Source organism: Alosa alosa, chromosome 12 (assembly GCF_017589495.1).
Source record: "Alosa alosa isolate M-15738 ecotype Scorff River chromosome 12, AALO_Geno_1.1, whole genome shotgun sequence".
NCBI classification, from domain to species: domain Eukaryota; kingdom Metazoa; phylum Chordata; class Actinopteri; order Clupeiformes; family Clupeidae; genus Alosa; species Alosa alosa.
The window spans coordinates 30,088,856-30,112,253 of NC_063200.1; the positions used below are offsets into that span (position 1 = coordinate 30,088,856).

The following is a 23,398-nucleotide window of genomic DNA, read 5'->3' on the forward strand; positions in this document are numbered from 1 at the left end:
GCAGTTACCTCCACCCCAGCCTCATGGCACCCAAGAAGTGCTCCAGGCTGGAGGAGCTGATGAAGGTATAGGCCTCCCTCCTTCTGGACCGCTAACCTCCACCCCCCAACCCCCCCAGGACTCCTTAGGACTCTGTCTCAAACTATCACTGTTTCAACTCCCCAAGGTCAAATATGGCCTCCGCATATCTCCACTGTTAACTACTCAGCTTGGAAAAATTTAAATCGGGGCCATGTCCACTCCTGTTCTGATCTTAATGTGTTGCTATCCTTTTGATAAACAAAATCAACCAACTTAAAAGTCTTCCTATCATCTATTACAAAACATCCTCCCCCCTGACGCTCAAAAAGCCTCTTCATTATCTTAGACGCGCGTGTCTATGTCCTCCTTTAGAAGCGCACCGGGGATCGGGGGAGTTTCAGTGTCCGGTGGTGGCCGATAGAACTCATCAATTCGGATCACCATGACACTGCTTCATTACTCTTCCGCAGCCCGCGTTCCTCTCCTCTTTCATCCCTCCATCCTGCCCAAAGCCTGTGTGCTCAGCCTTCTGCATTTGCATTTTTCATGGGGTTTAACTGCTCACTAATTGCAGTCACAGATTGGCTTTCACAGTGTTCACGAGAAGGCACACTTTTTCTCTCCCAAAATGGACAGCATATTGCCGTTAAGTCGTACCAGTCCAGACGTAATTGGGCCTGATATCAAAGCATCCAACTTCAAAGCACTTAAGATTATGTTTTTTTTTTCTCCTCCCATATTTATTGTAGAACGAGAAGTAGGAAGAGGTGGTTTTTTGTTGTTGTTTTTTCCCCTTACATTTTTTCCATCACCTCATTATATATTCTGTACGTTTAGCCCATGTCAGGCACTGTCATTTGCAGTGCGCAGCACAAAGTATTCTATCAAGATAAAAAGGCTCTTACATAAACCAACCTATCAGATCTTTCATCCAAATTAAACAAACTGTTTTTTGTTTCCCTTTCCCCAATATGAAAGAAGTTTGTTTTTTTGCTTCTGTTGCTCCCTAAGCTGTTGATGGGAGTTAGAGAGATAGGAACGCTAGGCTTGGCACTCTAGAGGATGATTCTCATCTTCAAAGTGAGGAAAGCTATTTTTCATTTCATATTTTTAACTTTTTAAGGCTCAAAAGCATTTTTGAATTTTATTTGTTAAATAGTTTGTCTAACTGTTTTGAAAGGGCTTTGTGTGACTGTAAGTTAGTTTTTTTACCTTAATCTAGCATTTATAGAATCATTTTGATGCCACTCGTACACGTGGACGTAAATGGCGCTTCTGCCACTGTCTGAGCGGCCCTCTGTAGACCGATCTAGTAACTTTCTAGTTCCGGGTAGGAAACTCCTCCCTAACTTGAATTAGTTTCCTCCTCAATTTAATTAGTTTGTTTATTATTGTGCTTCTCAACCAGAGGGGGACCCGAGAGCAAATCTTGTTAAGGGTACCTTTTAAATATTGTTGAGCCTCACCATTGATTAATGAGTAATTAATCAGTATTTACTTGGTTTGTTAGAGCCCTGATGTGAATGTAGTTGTCAAGATATGTCTCCTGGTCTCATATTAAAGTTGTCCTTAAACCCCATTCCACAATGGTCCTTCAACACTTGGGTTGTCTACTGCTGGTGCTCTCTAATGCCTGCTTCTGCTTTGCAGCCCCTCAGAGTCATCGATCCGGATCACCCGTTGTTGGCGCTGGTCATCAAAGCCCAGCAGGAGAAGAATGGTGGTGCTGCTGCTGCCGCTGCCCCTGCACCAGCCCCGCCCATGGTAGAGGAGACACAGCCTGCAGTGTCCACTCAGGCAGAGTACCCCACCGATCGTGAGTAGAGCTGCTTTATAACTGTCCACCCTGTGAAAACGAGAAGCCCGAGCAAACCATTATTGTGACTGAGGTTCAGAGGTCAATTGTGTGGGTAAATTATTAAATATATTATAGTTAAATTAGTAGTCTATTAATTTAATGGCTTTATGTATCGCGAACATATGCCAACTGTTAAACTGCATCACAGTGGTGCTCTGTTGCACCATTGTGATGGAGCGTCCGTGTGGATTTAGCAAAGGAAGCTGAATGCTGGTGTGGTGGGGAGGGTGGTCTATTTATTCTGCCTGTTCCATGCGACATATTTCAAAAATATGCATAACACAATGGTGGAAAGAGACATGAATTCAAGATTAGGACAGTACTGTGCATAGTGTAGTAGTAATGTCTTCTTTGTGTACTTGCACAGAGATGGTAAGCATTTGTTGTAAGGTATGAGGTCATGAAATAAAAAAAAAAACACTGAAATCCTTAAGTATGGAAACGCTTCCTCACAGATGAGGACTTTCATACAGAGTGAAAAGCAGCCTTCAAATCTTAAGCTTTATCTGGAGCTGCTAATCACCAGGTTTAACCCAGTGAAAGGCTTTTGGTGGGGGGGGTCATCACTTTTCAAACCTCACGTTCAGCACCTTGCCATTTACAGGTCAGCCAGTCTGTGGAAATGTTTTCAGATTGCAGGGGATTATGAGCAAATCTTCACTTAGCATAGCTTTTCACTCACAGAGCCAAACTTGATAATTAGCTTGTATGCAGAGAGAATGCCCCCACAGCAACTTTCTAGTCCATTCATCTAGGCCCATACAATCTATTACCCCTTCCCGCTCTGGTAGTCTGCCTAGAGTGCTGTTTGGCTTCCATAGTAGTGCAGACCTTGACAATGGTATCTAGTGATTTTTAATGTTGCTTTTCCAGCCAAGGATGTCCTGAAAGGATACAGTATTTGTGAAATCAATTGAGGTGACATTGAAGTCCTACAATTAGTCATCTGCTTGAATAATTTTTCTAAATTAAACTCCATGACCTGTTATGTCAAGGAATTCAATTCCCTGTACAAAGCATCAAGCATGAACTGTTTTTGTGTGCCTCATTGAATTGGGTTGGTCGTCTGTTTGGACAATGTTGCTGTGTATCCGGTCACATCGGTCTCCGTCTACGTCATCTAGTTTCCTTGCCATTCATTTAGAGAATGCAAATTCCCCCAGGAAGGAGTTTGGCTGTTACCAAAGCCTTTTGGAGCCACTGAGATCAGTGTACAGTTCATTGGCATGGCGAGAGATATGCTCGTTACTCATATCTGTTGCTGCCCTTCAGTGTCTCCTTTGAAAGGGAGCTTAAATTCCTTTGTATGATTATTAGCAAATATTGGAAAGCATTTATTCAATTCAATTCAGTTTTATTTATAAAGCGCCTTTCGTGCAAACAGCAATACAAGGTGCTTAACAAAATGTTTTGTAGGAAAATATGTCACATTCATCTTCTAGAACAGGAATGTAAAGGATATAAATGCACAATGCCACATTCAGTCAAGAGCTGACTTTTTGTTTGTGTCATTGAGATGTCTTATTTACCAATGCATTACAAGGAGATGCTCCTGAATAGACTGCGGATGTCGTCCTTGAGGTGGGAAGAAGGGTAGCAGGACGCATGTCTGAAAGCAGTGGAAGAAAGGACAAGAGAGTTTAACCTGACTGACTTGTTTTGAGAACAAATATTCTTCTGGAAAAAGCACTCGACCTTGCAGTTAAGGCTCATTGCCTTTTTATGGAGACCCTCCCCAGAAAAAACAAAACACTTTTGTTCTGTTAGCCCTCAGGTCACTCCAAACCATTAATTGGCAATCTTCATGTGATGGAGGTTTGTTGAAGTTCATGCAGCTACTGCAGGTAGCTACTGTACAATACATCATCTCATTTCAGTGTCAAATAAGGCAAAATAAATCAATTGTCTTACTGTAACATTTTGATATTTGATGCAAAAGGAAAACTTGCATGGATCTCTCTTTCTTTGACTTGACCTACTTGAAAACCAGACTCCTGGACGTCTGCTGCATAGTCGCCAGGGCAGAGAAAAATGTGATTAATTTGGTCTGGAATGTGGAATCCAAGCATCACATCACATTAACACACTAACACAATATTAGCGTTCCCAGAAACCTTGAAGGCTTGTCCTTCAAACTAATATGCTGACAAAAAAGAAACATGATTTGAAAAGTAGCATTACAAACGGAGCCTCTCAGTCACAGCACCAGTAGGACCTCATAAACACCCACACCTTTTCATTCATTAATTTATTTGCCTTACGCGTTTATCCAAAGCAACTTACAGGGCTAGTTTTCTTTGGAGCATCTGAGGGTTAAGCGCCTTGTTAAATGGCATATCTGTGGCAGCTGGGAATAAAACCCACAGCTTTTCAAACTACTGGATACTTGCACAGCTCTCTAGCCACCACGCTATACGTAGTATAAGTATAGTAAGTATATAAACTCTTTTGATCCCGTGAGGGAAATTTGGTCTCTGCATTTATCCCAATCTGTGAATTAGTGAAACACATTCAGCACACAGTGAACACACAGTGAGGTGAACCACACACTATACCCCCTAGTGTTCCCCTTTTGCATGATGTAATATTGTTGTTCAGTGTAGCGTTAAAGTTCAAGAAGGCACAAATAGATTAGATTTCTTTTTTTTTGGTTTTACACAGATGCACTAACCAAAAAGTCACCTCAGTCATTCTTAAGTTGTTTTCATATTGGAATATAAAATTTACATTGTCCAAGCCCAACTGTCAGTGACTAAATTGTAGCTGTGGTCTTGCATCCACTAATGTGGACTTAAATGACAGTGATTGTGTCCTACAGTACATGTTCTGTTTCAATGTAAACTGAACCTTGCATAAGAATCTGAGTGCACTAAGTTGTTCTATTTTAAATAAGCAATCTGTGACTCTATGAAACTTAACTCTGTTAACTCTATGAAGTTTATTAACGGTACAATATTATGGTGATGGTGCTGGTGTAATAACAATCTGTTAGGCAAAGTAGAGAATGTTTGAGCCCAAGCTTGCATCCACAAGATGAGTTAGGTTGGTGTATCTTAAAGGTCAATGCTTGAACAAGGGGAAAAGAGAGGACTATTAGTCTCCCATACACTCTTGTGCCTCCTTGACTCTCTCAGCTGTTAACACCGCAACAGACAGCAAGACCAGAATGCCCCTTGCCCAAATGTACTGCTTTAAAACCCACACACATTTATTCACAGTAACATACACACACGTCACCATTACCATCCTGTGGGTTTTGGGCTCTCTATGTAATCTGGCACCTGTGCATACCTCCATGGTGATGCTTGTGACATTTATTTTTGAGATACAATGTACTAAGGACAAGGGCAGGGACTGTGAGTGAGTTAGGGGGGGCTTCTCAATGTGTTCTATTTTCTATGTGATGGTTTTTCTTCCCAATTGCCCTGCATTTTGAGGGTCAGGACAGATAAAAGTTTCTCATCTACTTTGGAGGTTAACCTAAGCCTGAAAAGCAGGGAGAAGAGAAAGATATAAGCCAAAGTGTGTGTGTCTGTCTGTCTGTGTCTAAATATGTAGATCTCAACCAAATCCACTCAGTTGTCTCAATTTCCATGGCACAGAGATATGTGAAGAAAGTTCTGCTTGTGCGACAACTTCCCCTCTCAATGTGACGTGTCGTAGCCTTACCAGCGATTTCAGTCCCTTTAACACCTTCACGTCACTTCAAAAGGAAAAGTTTCTTCATGCCCCAGAAAATCGAGCCCTCTGCATTGCATGACATCTTTTCTGTCTGTGGTTCCTTCACACAAATTCTGGGCTTGAGAGGATCAAAGTTGAAGCAGGTTTTTTTTTTTTAGATGAAATATCCCCCTATTTGTGCATCACGATGGGTTGAGAAGGGGATCAGACGGCCTTCTGTGAGGTCTTGATTCCTGCTGGAGACACACTGTCTGTCTTTCTTTACCCCAATCACAGTTTTGCACTATTGATCAGGCATGGCTTTTCAGGGCTTAAACTACTTTGATGATGTTGTGGTTAGTCCTTTGAGTCCAAAATGGTTTGGTGTACTAAAACGGACTCTGACAGTTTTTTTTCCCCTCTAAGAAACACTTTAAAAGACTTATCTTTTAAGGCCTAGAAATAAAGAGCATTAGTTCTTCTGCTATCTTTCAACCCACAAAGCAGTGACCACTGAAATATGATTTTAGGGTCAGGGCCATTTTTGGTGGCAGTTAATTGAATTTCCCTACAGTGAATGTTGGTTTATTTCGACCCACTGAATGGAGTGGAGATAGCGATGGAAATTGACCCCTTCACGCTCCACATACGTAAATTGGTGCCTCGTCTCCATCGTGTGGGAGTTCGCTTGTGAGTCAGCAGGCTGCACAGCAGATGCCATCTTCTCCTCTACTTCTTCCTCCTCTGCTGCAGCCCTCTGTGTAGCCAGGCGTATGACCTCTGAACTGTTCTCTCGGGGGTCACCCCTAGTCCAGGCCACTATGCCTCGTTAGACCCCTCTGCATGGTCAGTCATAAATACAGAGGATTCATTTGCTTATTGGTGCTGATGCAGCTGCCCATGGTCTCACTGCTCCTACCAAACCACTCAGCTCACTGATGATGCCAGCCAACCCTCGCTAGGCCGTCAGAATGGGAACGGGGGGGAAAACGCTTGTCTGGGTTTACTTGCTTTGTTCGCTTGCTTTGTTCGCTTCACCTGGCAGAACTAAAGGTTACACTTTACTTGACAATATCATCATAAGAGTGACACGACACTGTCATGAACGTGTCATAAACAAGTCATAAAGGTTCATGACACAACACTTCTGTCATTAAGTGTCATTCGGTTTTTGTCATAACAAGTTAGGGTTAGGCTTCATGTGTCATGACAGTGTCATGTGTTCATGACAGTGTCATGTCACTCTTATGACGATACTGTCAAGTAAAGTGTTACCGAACTAAATCCCAACTTCAGTTGTGTGACTATTTAGACGACAGGTGTTGGAGGCTGGAGAGAGCCAAGAGAACTTGATCTGGGCACTGATGGTGAAGCAATCAGCTGGCAGCGGTGATATCCCAGCAGCACAGAGAGAGGGGCAGTGTTGCTTTGTGCTTTGTGTCTGATGACACAAAGCACCGCCCAGCCCCCCCCCACACACACACACCCACCCACCACCCCCCACCCTCCTCATGCTGCTGCTTCTCGTTCTAGATTGTTTTGTTGTGTGCATTATTTTGGGTAAAAAAAAAATCCTTCATGCCCTGGAAGTTTCCAGAGGAGCTCAAGGTTGAAGTCGCGTGCCTTACCTTTCTACAGGCCTTCCGTGCTCAGTGATCTGATGCTGCGGGACTGCGTCTCACAGAGTTACTGCTGCAGACTCCCTGTTTAAAGAAACCGCTTGTCCCCCAAACAAGACCTAGTTCTGGTACAAAAAACTGAGCTCAGATGTGCAAGTGTGCAAATACCGTGCATGTGCTTATGGCTGTTTTTTTCTGAATTGACTAATTGATTTTACAGACATTAGACATTCCACTATCTTAAGACCGTTTGCTAAAAAAAAATGTGTAGCTCTGGTGTTAAGGGACATCATTGAGAAATTTTGCAGTTTAAGTGCTTTACTCTTGATAAGCATTTGAGAGGGATCTGGCCTTTGTGCATAGATGCTTCAGTACTATCACAATGAATTTAAGATTTCGTCCGGTGTATTATTAAACGACTCGTGCTGAAAGGGGGGAGATGTCAAGAGGCTCCCAAAATTAAATCAATATTAATGCTTTAGTAACTCCATGACAGCACAGTACATGCAAGTAAAGTGGCTCTGGAAACGACGAAAGCAGAATGAGATTTGCAGAGACGTGGAACATTTCCCCTCACGTTGTGGGATCCCCCGTGACTCTCTCTAACAGCCTCTGTACTCTCTGGGTGACCTTGCGATCTCCGGATCTATCTATCCGGGGCTGCGTCCCAGTGGAGGCGCGTGTCTATTTGCTGCATGAAGTGAAGAAATGTGACTGTAGCCAGGCGTGATGGATTGATATGAGGCCTCTTGACCTACTGTGCGGAGCTATCCGTGTTCCTTACTGCTATGCCCAAGCGCCCAGTCATCCGCTAACGATAGGAGCTCAGTCTGGCACTACAGCTGCAAACAAGACTCACGGAGTCCGTCACGTTTCACTCGTGTTTGTTTTTGTTTTCTTCTTTGATTACAGCCTCTCTTCCACCGCCTTCCTACTCTTTCATTCCTCGCTGGCGTTTCTTTTTTTTTTTTTTTGTCTTCGGTCTCAATTTCGTTCTTTTAGTTCTAATGGATGAGCAGAGCTGATATGTATTGCCCTGTGACTCGGCGTGAGAAAGTGGTAGAAGAGGGAAGGTGAGCGATCAGTTGAGGCAGAAATGTGTTCATCAGCCTTCTGGAAATGGAGGAAGGAATAAACATGCTAATGTCACACAGAGAACTCCCTTGAGATAGAGCTCCACTTTCTTCTCATTTATCAAAAGAAAATTTCCATCCATCACTCTCTCATACACTAAACATCCCATTCTGGCCAAAAATTAAATGCAACAAGATGTGCATCTACAAGTAACACATGTAAGGCTAACAGTCTTTGCAATTGAGATAGATAGATAGATACTTTATTGATCCCCAAGGGTGGGTCAGTAAACAAAAAAACATAGTGTAGAGTGAACACAAGTGGCATTGTCTCTTGGTGCAGTTGTTCATTTGATGCATGAGCATAACAAAAGGATTTTCATCCATTTTTGTTAGGCCCGCAGTGTTCCTCTAGTTGCTCTCCTTGAGAACCGGATGCGAGTCACTGATTTCTCAGCATGCACAGGAATCAATTAAGAGACCACGAGAATTATGGTAGAGCGGTAGGGAACAGATAAGTTATTTATGGAAGCCTGTTTGAATTCAGAACAGCATGCTGCCAGTTCGCCTAGCTGCCAACTTCAAATTGCGAATCACCTCCAACAGGGATGTTCAATGTCCCCACTCATCAATTTTTGTTTCTTTCTTCTATTTTCTAAAACTGTTCAGTTTAGCCACTGTGATTCATGTAACTATCTGTCAGTCATAATTCCCCTCTTTATGTGGGTGCATTAGCCTTTACAGGGGTTTGGAGACTCCTAAAACCAGTGAATGTGAATGAAAGAAGGAGGATGCAGGTTCTTGATTTTCCTGCTGGAGTTTCAGAGGGCCATTGAGACAGTCAATGGTAGATAAAACACATGTCTGATAGCTGTAATGAGGGGCTTCAGGGACATAAACATTGCGAGGAGAGGCACAGGGTATATCTACTTTACATGTGTCACATCCAGCACAATCTGATCGTAATTACTTTTGGAGGCCTTGAACAAAAGGCAGATTTATCCTATTTTTCTCCCTTTCATCCCTTGTTTCTTTTTATCCTTTTGCTTTTCCTGCGCTTTTTCTTTTTTTAATCTCTTCACTGACGGGTAAATTTAATTAAGCAAACAGTGATCCAGACGTCAGATTATTTTAAGTTTCTTTCTTATATCAACATCAGGATTATTTTTAATTGTCTGTTCAGATGGGTCTGTGTATAGATGAAATGTACCCACATGAATATGAATGTATGTACAGTGTGTGTGTGTGTCTGTCTGTGTCTATATATGTACATGCACGTGCATGGATGTGCATGCGTTTCGCTGCCTGCCCCTGCCGCAGGCTGAAATTGCATTAGCGTTGAGCGGTGGCCGGTGCTAGATGAATGTTCCTTCCCCGCTCCCGCTCTCTCACTCAGAGCGGCGAGGCTGTCACATTCGCTGGGAGCTTACACGCGTCATAGACACACTGAGGAAATATGGGGGACTAGGGTGGGGTGTAAAAACTGTTTGAATACAAATGAATTCATTTGCACACTTTGATCCATTTTTAAGTTGTGTCTCTTGCTTTTCTCTCTCTGAAACCACAGCTAATGTTGCCCCAATGTACTATGGGTACTGCCTGCTCCCGGATGGCACGTATTGTCTGGCGCCTCCTCCTCCCGGGATCGACGCCAACGCGTACTACAGCACTCTGCCCCATGGCATGATGCCACCTCAGGCCTCAGCGGTGCCCCCGCCCCCAGGAACGACCCCTCCACCTGAACCAGTGCCCATTGCCCCCATACCCGTCCCTGTCTCAGTGTCCGCTCACAGTCAGGTCACCTACTCTGCTCCCCCCAGTCAGATCACCTACTCTGCTCCCCCTACCCAGGTCACCTATTCTGCTCCCCCCACCCAGGTCACCTATTCTGCTCCCCCCACCCAGATCACCTACTCTGCCCCCCCCACGCAGGTCACTTACTCTGCCCCCCCTACCCAGGTCACTTACTCTGCCCCCCCTACCCAGGTCACCTACTCTGCTCCCCCCAGTCTGGTTTCTTACAGCGCCCCGGCTGTCAGCACAGTGACTAGGTGTGTATTTCTCTCTCTCTCACACACACACACACACACACACACACACACACACACACACACACAGCCTTTGCTCTGGCGTGCCATCTAGGACATACAGATGGAACGTGAAAGGGTGAAGTGTTCTAATCACTCACTCAAGTCTCACTCACTGGCTTTCTCTCACATATTCATTGCCTAGTGTGTATGCTCATGTTTTTTCCCCCTCCATCTTTTCTTTGTTTCCTCAATTTCCCCTTTTATGACCTCAGTGTACAGCCCCAAGCTCCGGTCGCCCCAGCAGTGGCTCCGGTCGCCCCAGCAGTGTCTCCGGTCGCCCCAACAGTGGCTACTCCGCCGCCAGCAGTGACAACTCCACCCCCAGCATCATCCCCCCGCCCCCAGACATCCAGCCGGTCATTGACAAGCTGGCACAGTATGTGGCCCGCAACGGCGAGAAATTTGAGGGCAGCGTCCGCGCCAAGAACGACCCACGGTAAGCAGCCTCCTACTACGCCCCCAGCTTTCCCACACGTCTCACTGGAGTACAGCAAGTGCCTGAATTTAGATGGCAAGAAAGCTGGTTATACTATTTCATACATTTACATGATTGACATGCTTGGCCTGAACCTTGAACTCAAAACAAACAGAAATCAGCCATTTAAACATATTGCATAGATTTACTTTGTGTTTTAGGCAAAACCTCTGCTGCCAAAGGTTAAGGTTTTAACTTTGTTAAGGGGCAAATGGAAAAAGCATGTAACTTGGATGTAAATTGAAACAGTTAAGAATATACTGTATATTTATTTCCCTAAATGAAAACGTGAACTTGGATTAGATTCGTTGTGACACTGCTTGGTTTAAAGCCTCTGTTGTTTTTAAAGAGCTTGTTCTTGTTTGAAGGCAGACTTGAGCTTTGTTGCAGATCCAGCCACCACTGTTTTACCGCCTGTGCCCGAGTTATTTAATTTTTTTAGTGCCATTTTACCTAATGGCGAGCCAAGAAAGTTTCCCTCTATAAACTCGAAGCTTTTGTTGCTTTGACACAATCACTTTTTAAAAGGGAGAAAATGCTGTACTGCTCTACAAATGCTTTTGGTACTCTCGGACTCCTCCATTCCTCCATCACCCCCCCCCCCACCACCATCCCCTGCAGGTTTGATTTCCTGCAGTCCTGGCACCAGTACAACACCTATTACGAGTTCAAGAAGCACTACTTCATGCAGAAAGAAGGGAGAAGACTGCCAGAGGTACTGTTTCATGGTCTATTTCTTGCCCCGTACTCTTCGTGCTCTCCTCTCCCGTCCTCTCTATCTCTGTTAAGATCTATCTCTTCCTCTCCGCATCTCTCCACCTCGCTCTCGCTCTCATCCTGGCTTTATCACAGACTATAGGTTGATATGATTGGGTGTGGATGTCACCCATATTCCCCAAAAGCGGGGTGGCGTTCATGAGACAGCCCGCTGCTTTTGTCCAGGGAAGTGGTGGAGATGCCTCCTGTAATGGACCAGGCCCAATTTCACTGTCCTCTCCTCCTTGAAAAGTAACCCTTTTACCATCATTCGAAGATGAAAAGACCTTAAACCACTGTGGGTGGGGGTGGGTGGTTGGTAGGGCTGTAGGAACCCTGAGAAGAATGTCTACATTGCTGCTAGCCTCATTGGAAAGCTTTGTGTTATAACTAATTAACTGGTTGGCTCGCTTTCAGAAATCATGTTTTAAATGAAACACACAGACCAAGGCCTCTCTGCTCTCAAGTTGGGTCGTGTGCATCTACATGAGTTATTCAAGGGGTGTGTGTGTGTGTGTGCAGGCAAGGGCAGGTGTGCAAGGCGCTGCGGTGTGCAGGTCGGCAGGCGCTGCGGCGCAGTTACAGAACCAAGGTTGCAAACACGCTCAGCCTGTTGAGCCCAGGGCGCCTCCTCACACCCCACACTCATTTGCACAGGGATGGGGATTTTAATGAGACAGTCATTACAGTAAGCAAGAGCTCATCATCACTCTTCTGCTAAATGTTCCTCCAGTGTTACTCAAACATTGCTGAACATTATTCCATGTTACTGCTGCATTTCCCTGTGCTTCTTCGCTAGACGCCAGATGCCCAAAGCCAGCCTCTAGGCAACCACCCATGTCTGATCCGCACAGCCGTTGAACATGGCTAAAGGCTTAACTTAAAAGTGCCGGTCTCTCCTTGAGTTGCCCCTGTTTTAAAGTGTGATGTCAGGCGGTCTCTGTGGAAGGCTCGCAGCATTAGCCCCCAGTCTCTCCCCTGACAGATGGATCCATTTGGAGTCCTGATGTTGTGCAAAGACAACATGTACCCCTTAGTCATCGAATTATTATTTATTTATTTTTTGGCTATGCTTGACTTTCATCCAAGGACTGTCAAGCTCCTTATACCTCTTTTCTACCACATAGCTGCAACCCTTGGCATAACCTCAAATTGATTCAGCAACTGTATATAAGGTCTATAAGGTCATTTGCCAGGCTTGTGTGGTAAAAATGACAGTCATTGCCCGTGTTTCCTTTTAAAACAATGACCTAACTGGCATTATGTCAAAAGCTAGCAGATCTTAACACTGGTAGAGCAAATAATATTAGTCCAGTATGCAAAGAAAATTGCATGTGCAACATGTGTTTGCTCAAATACATTTTGATAGAATGCATTTTGTTTTTGATAACCACTTTTCCATGCCTTAATTTGTGAATTACAATTTTTTTCCCTTAAGAAAAAGGTGTAGACTGTTTCTTTTCCTCCAAACGGTGGACGATGCAACAGGTGTGGTCAAATGCGTAATGGCAGACCCCGACTGTGCTGGCTCTGTGTTGGGGCCCTTTAGCGCAGCGCCCTATGATTCAGACCGACGTCCCACTCTTTCTCAAAGCACTTTTGTTTTAGTGCGCTTAGTTTACTCTGTGCCATTAATGGCTTGTTTGACATTTATGGAGTCATTATTGGACGCACACCCACCCGTCTTTCTCTCTTTCTCTCTCCCTCTTTCTCTCCATCCTCCCTCTCTCTCATTAGTGTGTATCAGCTCATCTGTCATGTTCACTGACCATTATGGGGGAATATAGACCTCACTGTTTGCTTTTAAAGCCTTTTATAAAATAAATAAGTTAGCTCAAGAGAATCAACTGTCTTTTAGCTCCCAACCCAAGCAGGCAGATGTTCGGTTCCCCCGACTGCCAGACAGTGGACAGACCGCTGTACGTATCCAAACTTGTGTCTGAGACGCATATTCAAACACAACCCAATCAAATAGCCATTAAACAAATGCAAAGTGTTTAGTGTGGATTTTTAATGGCCATCAGTTTCTTGGCAGTCAGTGGACTTTCAGTAGACTGCATTAACAATTATGCCAGGAATTTGGATTATCCTCAGAATGGGAAAATAAGGTCATGAGGTCCACTCCTGAATTTGCTCATCGTATTGGATGGATTTTTATAAACTGTTAAATCAGATACTGAGGGATAGATGGTCAATGGCATTTAAACCGAGAAAAATGCCCCACCCATGCATTGGTCACCCAGTACATGAACACCTGTACTGACCGTCTCTTGCATCTCTTTTTACTCTGGTTGTTTGACAGGAATCAGACGATGTTCACTGACCTGTGCTACAACAGGTACACAGAATATATTTTTCTGCCCGTGCTGTAGGCACAGCAGCACCCGTGCCCTATTCACATCCACTTGCTTCTTTTTCTCTCTCTCTCTCTCTCTCTCTCTCTCTCTCCATCACTCTATCACTCTGACTCATCCTGCTCCTGCACTCTCGGAGCTGCAGGGAATCCCTCCCTCTCATTTCTCTGGGGAATAACACCTTCTCCTTATCAGTCCCTCTCAGACGCTACCGGCTGGCTTCCCAATCCTCTTTCCCCCTTTCTCTGTCACACACACACACACACACACCACACATACATACATTCACAGAGTCTGTCATACTAACTGGCAGTCTAAGGGGCCGTTTATACGAGGACGATTGCGAAGGAAGACGACAAAATATTTAATCATAAGTGCCTTTCGTTTACACGGTGACCCCGCCATCGGGGCTTGAAGACGCAAACATCTGAAGACTCCTTCCAGAGTGTAGAGTTTTGAAGACGACCCGGGTTGCGTCTCCGTCTAAACAGCTAAACCAAAGATCCTTGATTACCTCTCTGGCTAAACTGTCAAATTAGAATGTCTGCGCGTGACGTACCGGGTTCTATCACACCACCACCCAGCGGTCTGGAATGCATATCCAATCGAATATCACATACTCTTGCGTCTTCGAGACGCCACTTCTGCGTCTTCCCTTTTCATCATCACCGTATAAACGTAGCCTTACTCTGTCTCTCAGCCATACACTGTGCAACACACACACACACACACACACACACACACACATTCACACTCCTGTCATCACCTACAAGGCCCTGGAGTGGCAGATCAGGCCGAGTGGAAGAGGAGTGGGAGGATAGGAAAGCGAGAGTAAGGCAGCGTTAATTGTCACGATAGCTTTACCCTTCCTGTTTCCTCAACAAGGACCTGAGCAAGGGACACGAGAGAGAACACATGGGAGAGAAATTGAGAAATTAGTCTGTGTTCCAATGGACTGGAAGTGAAGGGGGAGACTTTATAAGAGGAAAAACAAGAACAGAAAGGGGTCCTCCACAGCAGATATTATAAAGTGTGGGATTGTGGGGTTTAGGGAAATTGGAGAAAATGAGCAGTGGAAGGGTATTGTTTGGTCTCGGCGGGACACACAAGTGCTCCTATCGCCCGCCTTTGTGTTTATCTTATCGCTCCATTGCCACCACCGCCACGGACACAATTTATTTCTCTGCCGAGTGCACGGGAGAGCTCTGGCTCAGCTCAGTGTGCTGCAGCGCTCGCGGTGATCCACTCACCTGTCCAGGGCCTCCCGGCGGCTAATCTGGCCAATTTGCTAATTCATTCCACACGCCTCCAAACTTTAATTAGGCATCCGGCTCAATTAAGCACTATGTCAACAGAATAGCGATAATGCCTTCTGTCGACACCGCAAGGCTCTGGCCTGCACAATCTGTCTCTATCCTACACACACACACACACACACACACACACACACACACACACACACACACACACACACACACACACACTCACACACACTCACTCATTCAGGTCTCTTCATCATAAAAGTCTTGGTCCCCAGAGTGTTTTTGGCTCTAGTCTGCTCTGAGGGCTCCCACAGGCTTTTGTCTGCTGTGTTGGGATTTCAGGTGTATTTTCTAGTAAGCATGTGGCTTTTTTTTAACAACTGACTGTTGAAATCATGTCATTCTTTGAGTGTTGGGGTTAGAGGAAAGGGTAGTAGCAGTGGATATGACCTTAAGCCTCTCCCCACACACACATGCTGACACACAATTTCAGTACTTTCTGGAAACGCCAACGCATTAGTCCTCAAGGGCAGCATGGTTGCTGTTTCTTAAAACTGGAAGTCCAAAAACACTCCATGTTTGGATGACATTTCATTTCCAGGTTGCAGTCTCACTTAAAACTCTTTTAAAAGAGCCCAGTGGATTCATGTCAGGATTGCCATGCTTACTTTTAACCAGCTGTTGTTCTTGAGCTCTCGAGCCTGAATTCCAGACAAGCTGTCTAACATCAGTTGGTGACCAGAGCCATCCCAACTGACCCTCCCAGACCTGATCACTCACTGACAAGAGCAGAGAAATCGGATAAAGATGGTGGTACAGTCTTGTGGTTTCTATGGAAATTATCCAAAATTGGCTCAAAATGATGGCCTCTTCTGTGCATACATCAACAGTACAGGGTACTGGGCAAAATATTGTAGTAATTACAGTGCCTAAATATGAGTGGTACAGACCATATAGCCATTCTGATAACTAAAAAATACAATATTTCATTTGAGCTTCATTTTCAAAGTAATTTTGAGCAGCTTAGAATGGAGGGAGTAGAGGCTGATATAGATGTCACCTGTTATATGCCTCTGTGGCATGCTGCTTTAGCACATTTGTCTTTCACCACTCGTGGTTGGATGCTGTTAATTCATGAGCACAGACAGCTTTTTGTTTCCTGTTAAAACTCGATGCTTGAGGGCTGACACCCGCATTCTCTCGTCAGTACATTGGTGTCGTCTTGAAAGTCTTTCTTCCAGTTCATTAAGGCAAAAGTACAGTTATCACAAACTGCATATTGCTGGCTTGTGTCTGTCTTGAGTACACAAGTGAGTAGTTGAACCTGTTTAACACTTTAAGCAGTGCCATGACTTCATTCTGCAGAGATCTGCAGGCCCTCCCCGACACACTCTGATTCCCTGGTGGGCTCCCAACCATTTCAGGTTATTTGAAGGCAAAGCGATTAGAGTGCCCTCAACATTTAACAGGTCATAAAACTTCCCCTATAATGTAATTAAGTCCTTCTCTCTTCTTCTTTCCCTCCCTCCTTCCTCTCGCTCACTCTCTCTCTCTCTCTCTCTCTCTCTCTCTCTCTCTCTCTCACTCTCTGCCCCCCCTTCTCTTTCTCCCTCTTACTTTGTGGCTGGGAAAGTAACCTCCTTCTGCTAGACTCATCAGTGGCACTAAGCCACTACATTTCTCTCCCCCTGGGGAGTCTTTCCCTCACCACTCAGTGAGGAACATGGTCACTGCTCTGTGATACACGAATAGTGCACATGAAAAGCCCCTGACTCCCACCCGCTGGTTATTATGGATCCGCGTATGATCGCTCCAGATCGGTACTCTGAATTCCATCTCCTTGATTTCTTTTTTTTTTAAGCCTTTATGAGCCCTTTACCTCCTTTTCATATGCTGTGATTGGAACCAGAGCAGGACCTGCTCCATCGATCACATCAGGGCCTGCACAACAACCACCACGCCGCCGCTGCCTCCACTACTGCCGCCTACGTCTCTCCACGCTCACGGAGTGGCAGTTGGTAATGGTCCAGCCATCTCCCTCGCAAACTCCCGTAGCCATGTAAACAAACGGCTGGTCACCAAGGAGACCAGGCGTCGGTGGTTTATTGGTTTATTGAGCTCTGGAGGTGTCAGGCGGCTGCCTTCATTGCCGCGCTTCTCCTCTCGTCTAAACTCTGCCTGAAGGGTAAACAAGACGTGGTGTAGGAAACGTTGTCGGCTGTCCAGGGCGTTTGAAGTGTTCGTCTGTGGGTTACGTGTCATTACTGGTGCGGTTATGTGTCATCAGTAATTCTGGTGTCAGTCTTAGTGCAAATAGGGGGTGGAGGCTGCCAAGCTGAACCACGCACATCCTTAAATCATCAGGATCATATACACTCTCTCCGTCTCTGTTTTGGCAGTTTCCCCTCTCTCTCTCTCTCGCTCGCTCGACTCGTTTTGATGGCGTGGGCCCGAAATGCGAGATGGCCCTCGAACAGAAGGGGGGGGGGGGGGTTTTTCTGGTCCGCGCCTCGTCAATGTTGAGTTAAAACGATTGTTTCACATCCCCCACCCCACTACCCCTCTTTTGTGGGAGGAGGGGGCAAGTTGGGAGCTTTTAAATGGAAAAGAGGGAAGCTGGGAAGGCTTTGCAACTGCTTCCAGACATCAGGGAGACCGAGGAACAACAGCCCGACTCTCCCCCTGGTCGGCGTGTTTGGGGGAGGCTGCTTGTGGAAATGCTCATGCCTGCCATGTTTTGTCAGCTTCAGTCAATCTCGATACAAGCGTGTTAGATTTCCACTTCCACCTCAAAGGGGAGGTTATGTGAGATTGTGGAGGTGGTACAGTTTTTTTTTTTCTCTCAGCAAATGCAGCAGATGCTATTATTCTGAGGAGGATGAAAAAATAAATAAACAACAGAAACCGAGACAACAACTTGTGATGTCGTCTGGTTTGCCGTGCGACATAAGTGTCGCTGTCACTCCACCTTGCCATTGTGTTAGATGTTGGCTGTCACCGGGTTGTGTGCGTGTTTAATGTCTGGAGTGTATCTCTCTTCTTTTGTGCGATGCCATGTCTCTGTGTCTCCATCTGCACAGAGCGCCGAGTCCGCCACTCTTTTCTTCTCTTCTCTTTCGTCTTTCTCCTCCCCATTTTCTCTTAGCCTCTCTTTGCAGAATTTGGCCGGCACTGGCTATCTTTCAGGTTCTACCGCAGCTTTGGAATTAAAACTTTGATTTTTTTTTTTTTGGAAAGTTTCAGAGTTGAATGGGAAGAGAGAGAATGAATGACAAATGAATGACAGTTAAAAGTAGTAGAGCTAGAAATTAGAGCCTAACCTTAGGTTTCAATCAAGGCTACATGTAGGTGATGAGGTACACCATACACATCAAGTGACTGAGTAGGCAGTTTGAATACTTTTTTGTGATGAAGTGCAGTTGGATGGAGAAATATATTAGGTTGTCCCTGGAGCCGAATGTCTAGTCTGAATGAAAATAATAGGACTGTTATTTCAGTCTTGGGCCGATTGAGAAGGTTGGGTAAGAAAGATGACCACACTCTGGTATAGGGTGGCAATTAAGAGACAAGGCCAGACTCAAATTTTGTGTCTTGGTTGTTACTAGAGAAGTATATGTGTGTTTCTTTTTGTTTTGTTTGTGAAAGCATGTGTGCATGTGGTTGCCAAAAGTGAAGACCACAACCAACAAGCATCTTGGATTTCACATTTTTTCGTGTGTGTGTGTCTGTCTGTCTGTGTCAGTCTGTCTGTGTGTCAGTGTCAGTTTGTGATAAGACAGTAGTGCTCCCGAGCACTCTGTGTGTGTATGTGTCTCAGTGTTAGTAAAGTAACACTCCTGAGGCCTCAGGAGTTAGGGAGGGGGGGGAGACACATGCGCAGCACATTCCACATTCCCCTATGGACTTTTGTGTGCAACATTGCTTGTGTGTTTGATGGCATTAGTGCCCTCCCTCAAAACATCATACTGCAGCCACTACAAGCTCATTTTCTCCTCTCCTCTGCCTTTTCACAATTTAGTGTGTTTCATCCTGTCTTCTGATCTCTTTGGAACCAGTGACTAGAAAGCCACCCCCCACCCCCCCCCCATCTGCCATATGGAATTGTCGAGGAATGCACCTAAGGCCACATAGTGGAAGAATCCACCAAAGCAAAGTGCACTCTCGCCCACACAAACACTTACGAGCCGTCAGCGCATTCATTTTCACAGACCTGGCGTCAGATCCTGGCCCGTTTTCGGCCTTGGTGACAGATGAATGCTGATGTTAAACTAACATACTAACAAACAAAAACACCTCATGGTCTCCCAGTATACAGATACTGTTTAATTTCCTCAGTCAGTGTCACTGGCATTCAGCCATGGGCTTTGTGTCTTCTGTGATGATTCATTTATCACATTGTCCTTCACTTGATCTCCATCACCCCACACACACACACACACACACACACACTCCTGCAAAAAGAGGGACCTCTTCTCTATTCTTCCTACTCCTTTCTTTATTTTCATCCCGCTCACTTCCTGTCTGTCCATCTCTGTCCTGTTGGCTTCCTTGTCTGGCTAGGAGGGTCCTGCTGGCAGCCTGGTGCTCGTCTGGCTGGATATCAGGGTTTCAGGAACCATCACCACCACTACCCCCCACCAGCACTGGCTGGATATCTCCCTCTTTCAGGAACCATCTCCACTCCCTCTCCCTCTCCCTCCCCTCTCCCTGCCACCTCCCTCTCCCCTCTCTCTCTCTCTCTCTCTCTCTCTCTCTCTCTCTCTCTCTCTCTCTCTCTCTCTCTCTCTCTCCCTCTCTCTCTCTCTCTCAAGCACAGAAACCACAAGCTCCCCAAGCTGCACAATTAGCGTGTCCAGCGCCAATCATGCCGTCACGGTCCCCTTTTCGGTTGCTCTGATTTGGGCCTTCTTAATGAGCTGTTGGCCCAGCTCTGACTGCCCGTGTCATGTTATAAATAAATGGACACGCCTGTGTAGTTTTGGGCTGCCAAATGCGCCTTCGCTGCCGAGCGGACACCTATAGAGTGGACATTTTGACGTTACGTAACTTTGTACTTTTTTCTTTTTCCTCTTCCTCTTCCGTTGACCGATTTTAAAGTTGCACCGTTTGCCCCTGCTCACCTTCCTCCTCTCCGCTGCACTCTCCGTCTCTTCTGCAATCCTTTAACCCCCCCCCTCTTGTCCACTCTGCTCTGCTGCTATTAACTGCTGTTTTGTGCCCTCTATTTTCTCTGTCCTCTTTTCCCCTTTCCCCTGTCCTTACTCAACTCCAGGTACTCCATAACACCCCTCCTCCCACACACACTCTCGCTCTCTCCCTCTTTCTCTCTCTCACTCTCGCTCTCTCTCTGTCCTCTGTCCTTCCCACACTCCTCAATATACCACCTGTTGCTTCCTCTCTTATGCTCTCTCTCTCTCTCTCTCTCTCCCCTCTCTAGCTCAGTGTCTGTTTTCTGTTCACGTCTCTGCTCTTCTCTTCACGTCTCTGCTCTTCTCTTCACATCCCTTTTTAAAGTCATTGTGGGCCGCCGCCTGGTGTTAGCGCTGGGCTGGGCTTTGAGTGGTGCATGGCGGAGCTGCAGCTGTGGCTCCTGCTCTGAAAGAAGCTTCTCTCTCTCTCTCTCTCTCTCTCTCTCTCTCTCTCTCTCTCTCGCACGCTGTACATTGTAATGGGGCTTTGTGTCTACACAACAATGGAATGTTTTGAAAGGTTTTGTTCCCTTTCAAGGACTTTTAGCATCCATATTCCACCGTTATGAGAGCGCGCAACCTTATTTACATGGATTGGCCAAAAACTACTGAAAACGTTATCCATTTCTTAAAAACCTCCTACAAGTTAATACTACTAACCTACTAATCTGTGGCGGGGCGGCATGAAATCAAAATCGACCGCCACAGATTAATATTCTATGTTTAATTTAATTTAAATTAAATATAAGATCAAATCCTTGCGTTGCCATTGAGCTGAGCTTTTTACGCACGCAGCTTTTCCTTGCCCCGCCCTCTCTCGTAGCCCGCTGCCCCTCCTCTGCATGTGCATTTAACAAAATATTCACGATTGTTGAAGGATTGTTGTTGCCACATAGAAGCACTGCATAGAAGACGTCTGGCTAAATTGCTATTAAATCCGCTTAGCATCGTGACCATGCTGCGCAAATTTGTTCAAAACTGCTGCATTTAAGTTAACTCTGCTAAGGTCTTATCACAACATAGTAGGCTACATTGAAGAGACTAAACTAAGTTAAGTTATGCAATCAAGCAATATCTCAAAGCTAACGTTAGAATACTGTTTGGATGTCGAATTTAGCATGCGTAGCCTACTTACAGCTGCTTGTCAATTTCGTTGAAGGGCTCATTTTATTGACTCTTGACACTGAATGTTTACAAAATCCCGATGTAAATGGAAGTGTTTTCCAAAATTCAAAAGTGCTTGTCCCAAGGAGAAGTACAAACCTTTATTTTAACCATGTAGAAAACGTTATGAATTGCATCCACACATCAGCAGCCTTTTAACTGTGTTACTCGTCTTAAAGAGACAGGCACTGAATTAGACCTATACACTACCAAAACGATCTTAAACCCCCCCCCCCCCCCCCCATTGTCCAAGTCAGCTACCACCACAAATTGAATCCAATTCTGTGGGAAACACTGCATTCTAAAACTTGTTTGCATTTTCTGGCCCCCAAAAATACTGCTGTTGTGTTGATAGAAGGCCAAGACACAAACAACTTGTCCATTTGCAAACTCCATTTCCGCCCCTTGTCATGTGGACGGCCCCTAAGACCACAGGGCCCACATCTACTCATTCACCATTATTAGTTTAAACAACATGCCTGGAATAGCCAATCAAGCCCAGCAGCTCTGGATCTTTGACTAGAGTGCACTCACTCCCTCACTCACTCAACCTTGCCTCTTGCCGTCTAACGCTCCCCCTCCTCCTCTCTCTTTCCTTCCACTGACCGCTCTCCCTCCCCCCCCCCCCCCCTCTAATTTATTTTTCACCCCAAAAGTACCGCGTAAGCATGAATTTTCACATTCGTATCGCCAAAGCCAGCAGCCTGTTCCAAAGTAATGTCATAAATAACCTCAACTCATTTGAACAGTGTGATGGGTCATACATTATGTTCAAACAAATACAGTACATCACAATGCTTGGAGCATCATCGGGCCTTTTTTTCCTTTTTCTGCATTTCTGCGAGACCGCATTTGACCACATGCTAAAACATGGTTAAACATGCCTTTTGAAATATTGAATATTTAATGGCTGGTTAAGAATAAATTAGTGCTGAACTCCCTTGTTATTTGCATGTTACTTGATCTCTCAGCCCTAAAGTGTAGCTTTTATTGCACTTTTTTTCTTTCTGTGTTTCTGCCCAATCTGCTTGTCTTGTACCTCTGATGTTATTTTGCAGTAAAAGACAAATCCTCAATACCTCGCGTGTAAATGCATTGAGTGACAACTATGGCAAGTAAGCCCTCTACCTGCATGTAGTCTTGCAATGTGCAGCATCACACTTCTTTTCATGACTTTACTTCAGGGTGGCACTGAATGGCATCACATGATCTCATGATGCCTCATAGCACGCGGTATAGGGATGTAGTTAGACTCCGTACAGGGATAATCGCAGGCCTTTGTGAGAGCACATCAGTGCTGTTACACTTTGAACAGACTGAGCTCTTACTTCCAGCAGTAAAAAGGGGTTTACCACTGCTGGGTAGCAGCCTCTTACCTGCTTCCCTGAGAGGCTGTTCCTGACTGACCCCTGTCAAAATAATTCCAGTGAAGCCACAATGGAGCTGGGAGGTGTCTAAGCCGTTAAGAGCTGTGGCTTGGCTTTCTTTCACTACGAGCTGACATCACCCCTGCACAGATGGCAACAGAGATCACATCTCTGCTCTTGTCGGGTCTTGTGGACTTCATCACCCTTGTAATGTTTCTTTTTGGATCTTAACCTCTACCCCACCCCGGTTCCTCACGTTTTTTTCGAGTTCGACATTCCTCGGCCACCGACATCACCAGCAGCTGCCGAACGCATACTGTACGTGGGCCAAGTCTGGAACGAGAAGCCATCACCACCGCCGCCAGTGGCTGCTGCCGGTGCTCTCGCCCTTGAGTCAAGCCTGGAGGTGATGCGCCCCAAATGGAAATGGATGTGCTTACGCTGCCATCTGTGCAGAAGGGCCAAGGAGAACGCAGCGCACCTGCACGAGCTTCCATCTCTGCATGTGGA

General features: G+C 45.4%; 1 protein-coding gene across 1 annotated transcript in view; it reads left to right on the forward strand.

Moving 5' to 3' along the window:
• The window catches only part of LOC125304465 (splicing factor SWAP), a 93,544-nt gene that overhangs the window by 13,123 nt on the left and 57,023 nt on the right, over positions 1-23,398 (forward strand). The window contains exons 6-10 of the mRNA XM_048258768.1: positions 1-65; positions 1,672-1,837; positions 9,799-10,159; positions 10,647-10,757; positions 11,418-11,511. The exon at positions 1-65 is cut by the window's left edge and continues 36 nt beyond it. Of these exons, the coding sequence (XP_048114725.1) occupies positions 1-65; positions 1,672-1,837; positions 9,799-10,159; positions 10,647-10,757; positions 11,418-11,511 (797 nt within the window). The remainder of the gene's footprint in view (positions 66-1,671; positions 1,838-9,798; positions 10,160-10,646; positions 10,758-11,417; positions 11,512-23,398) is intronic.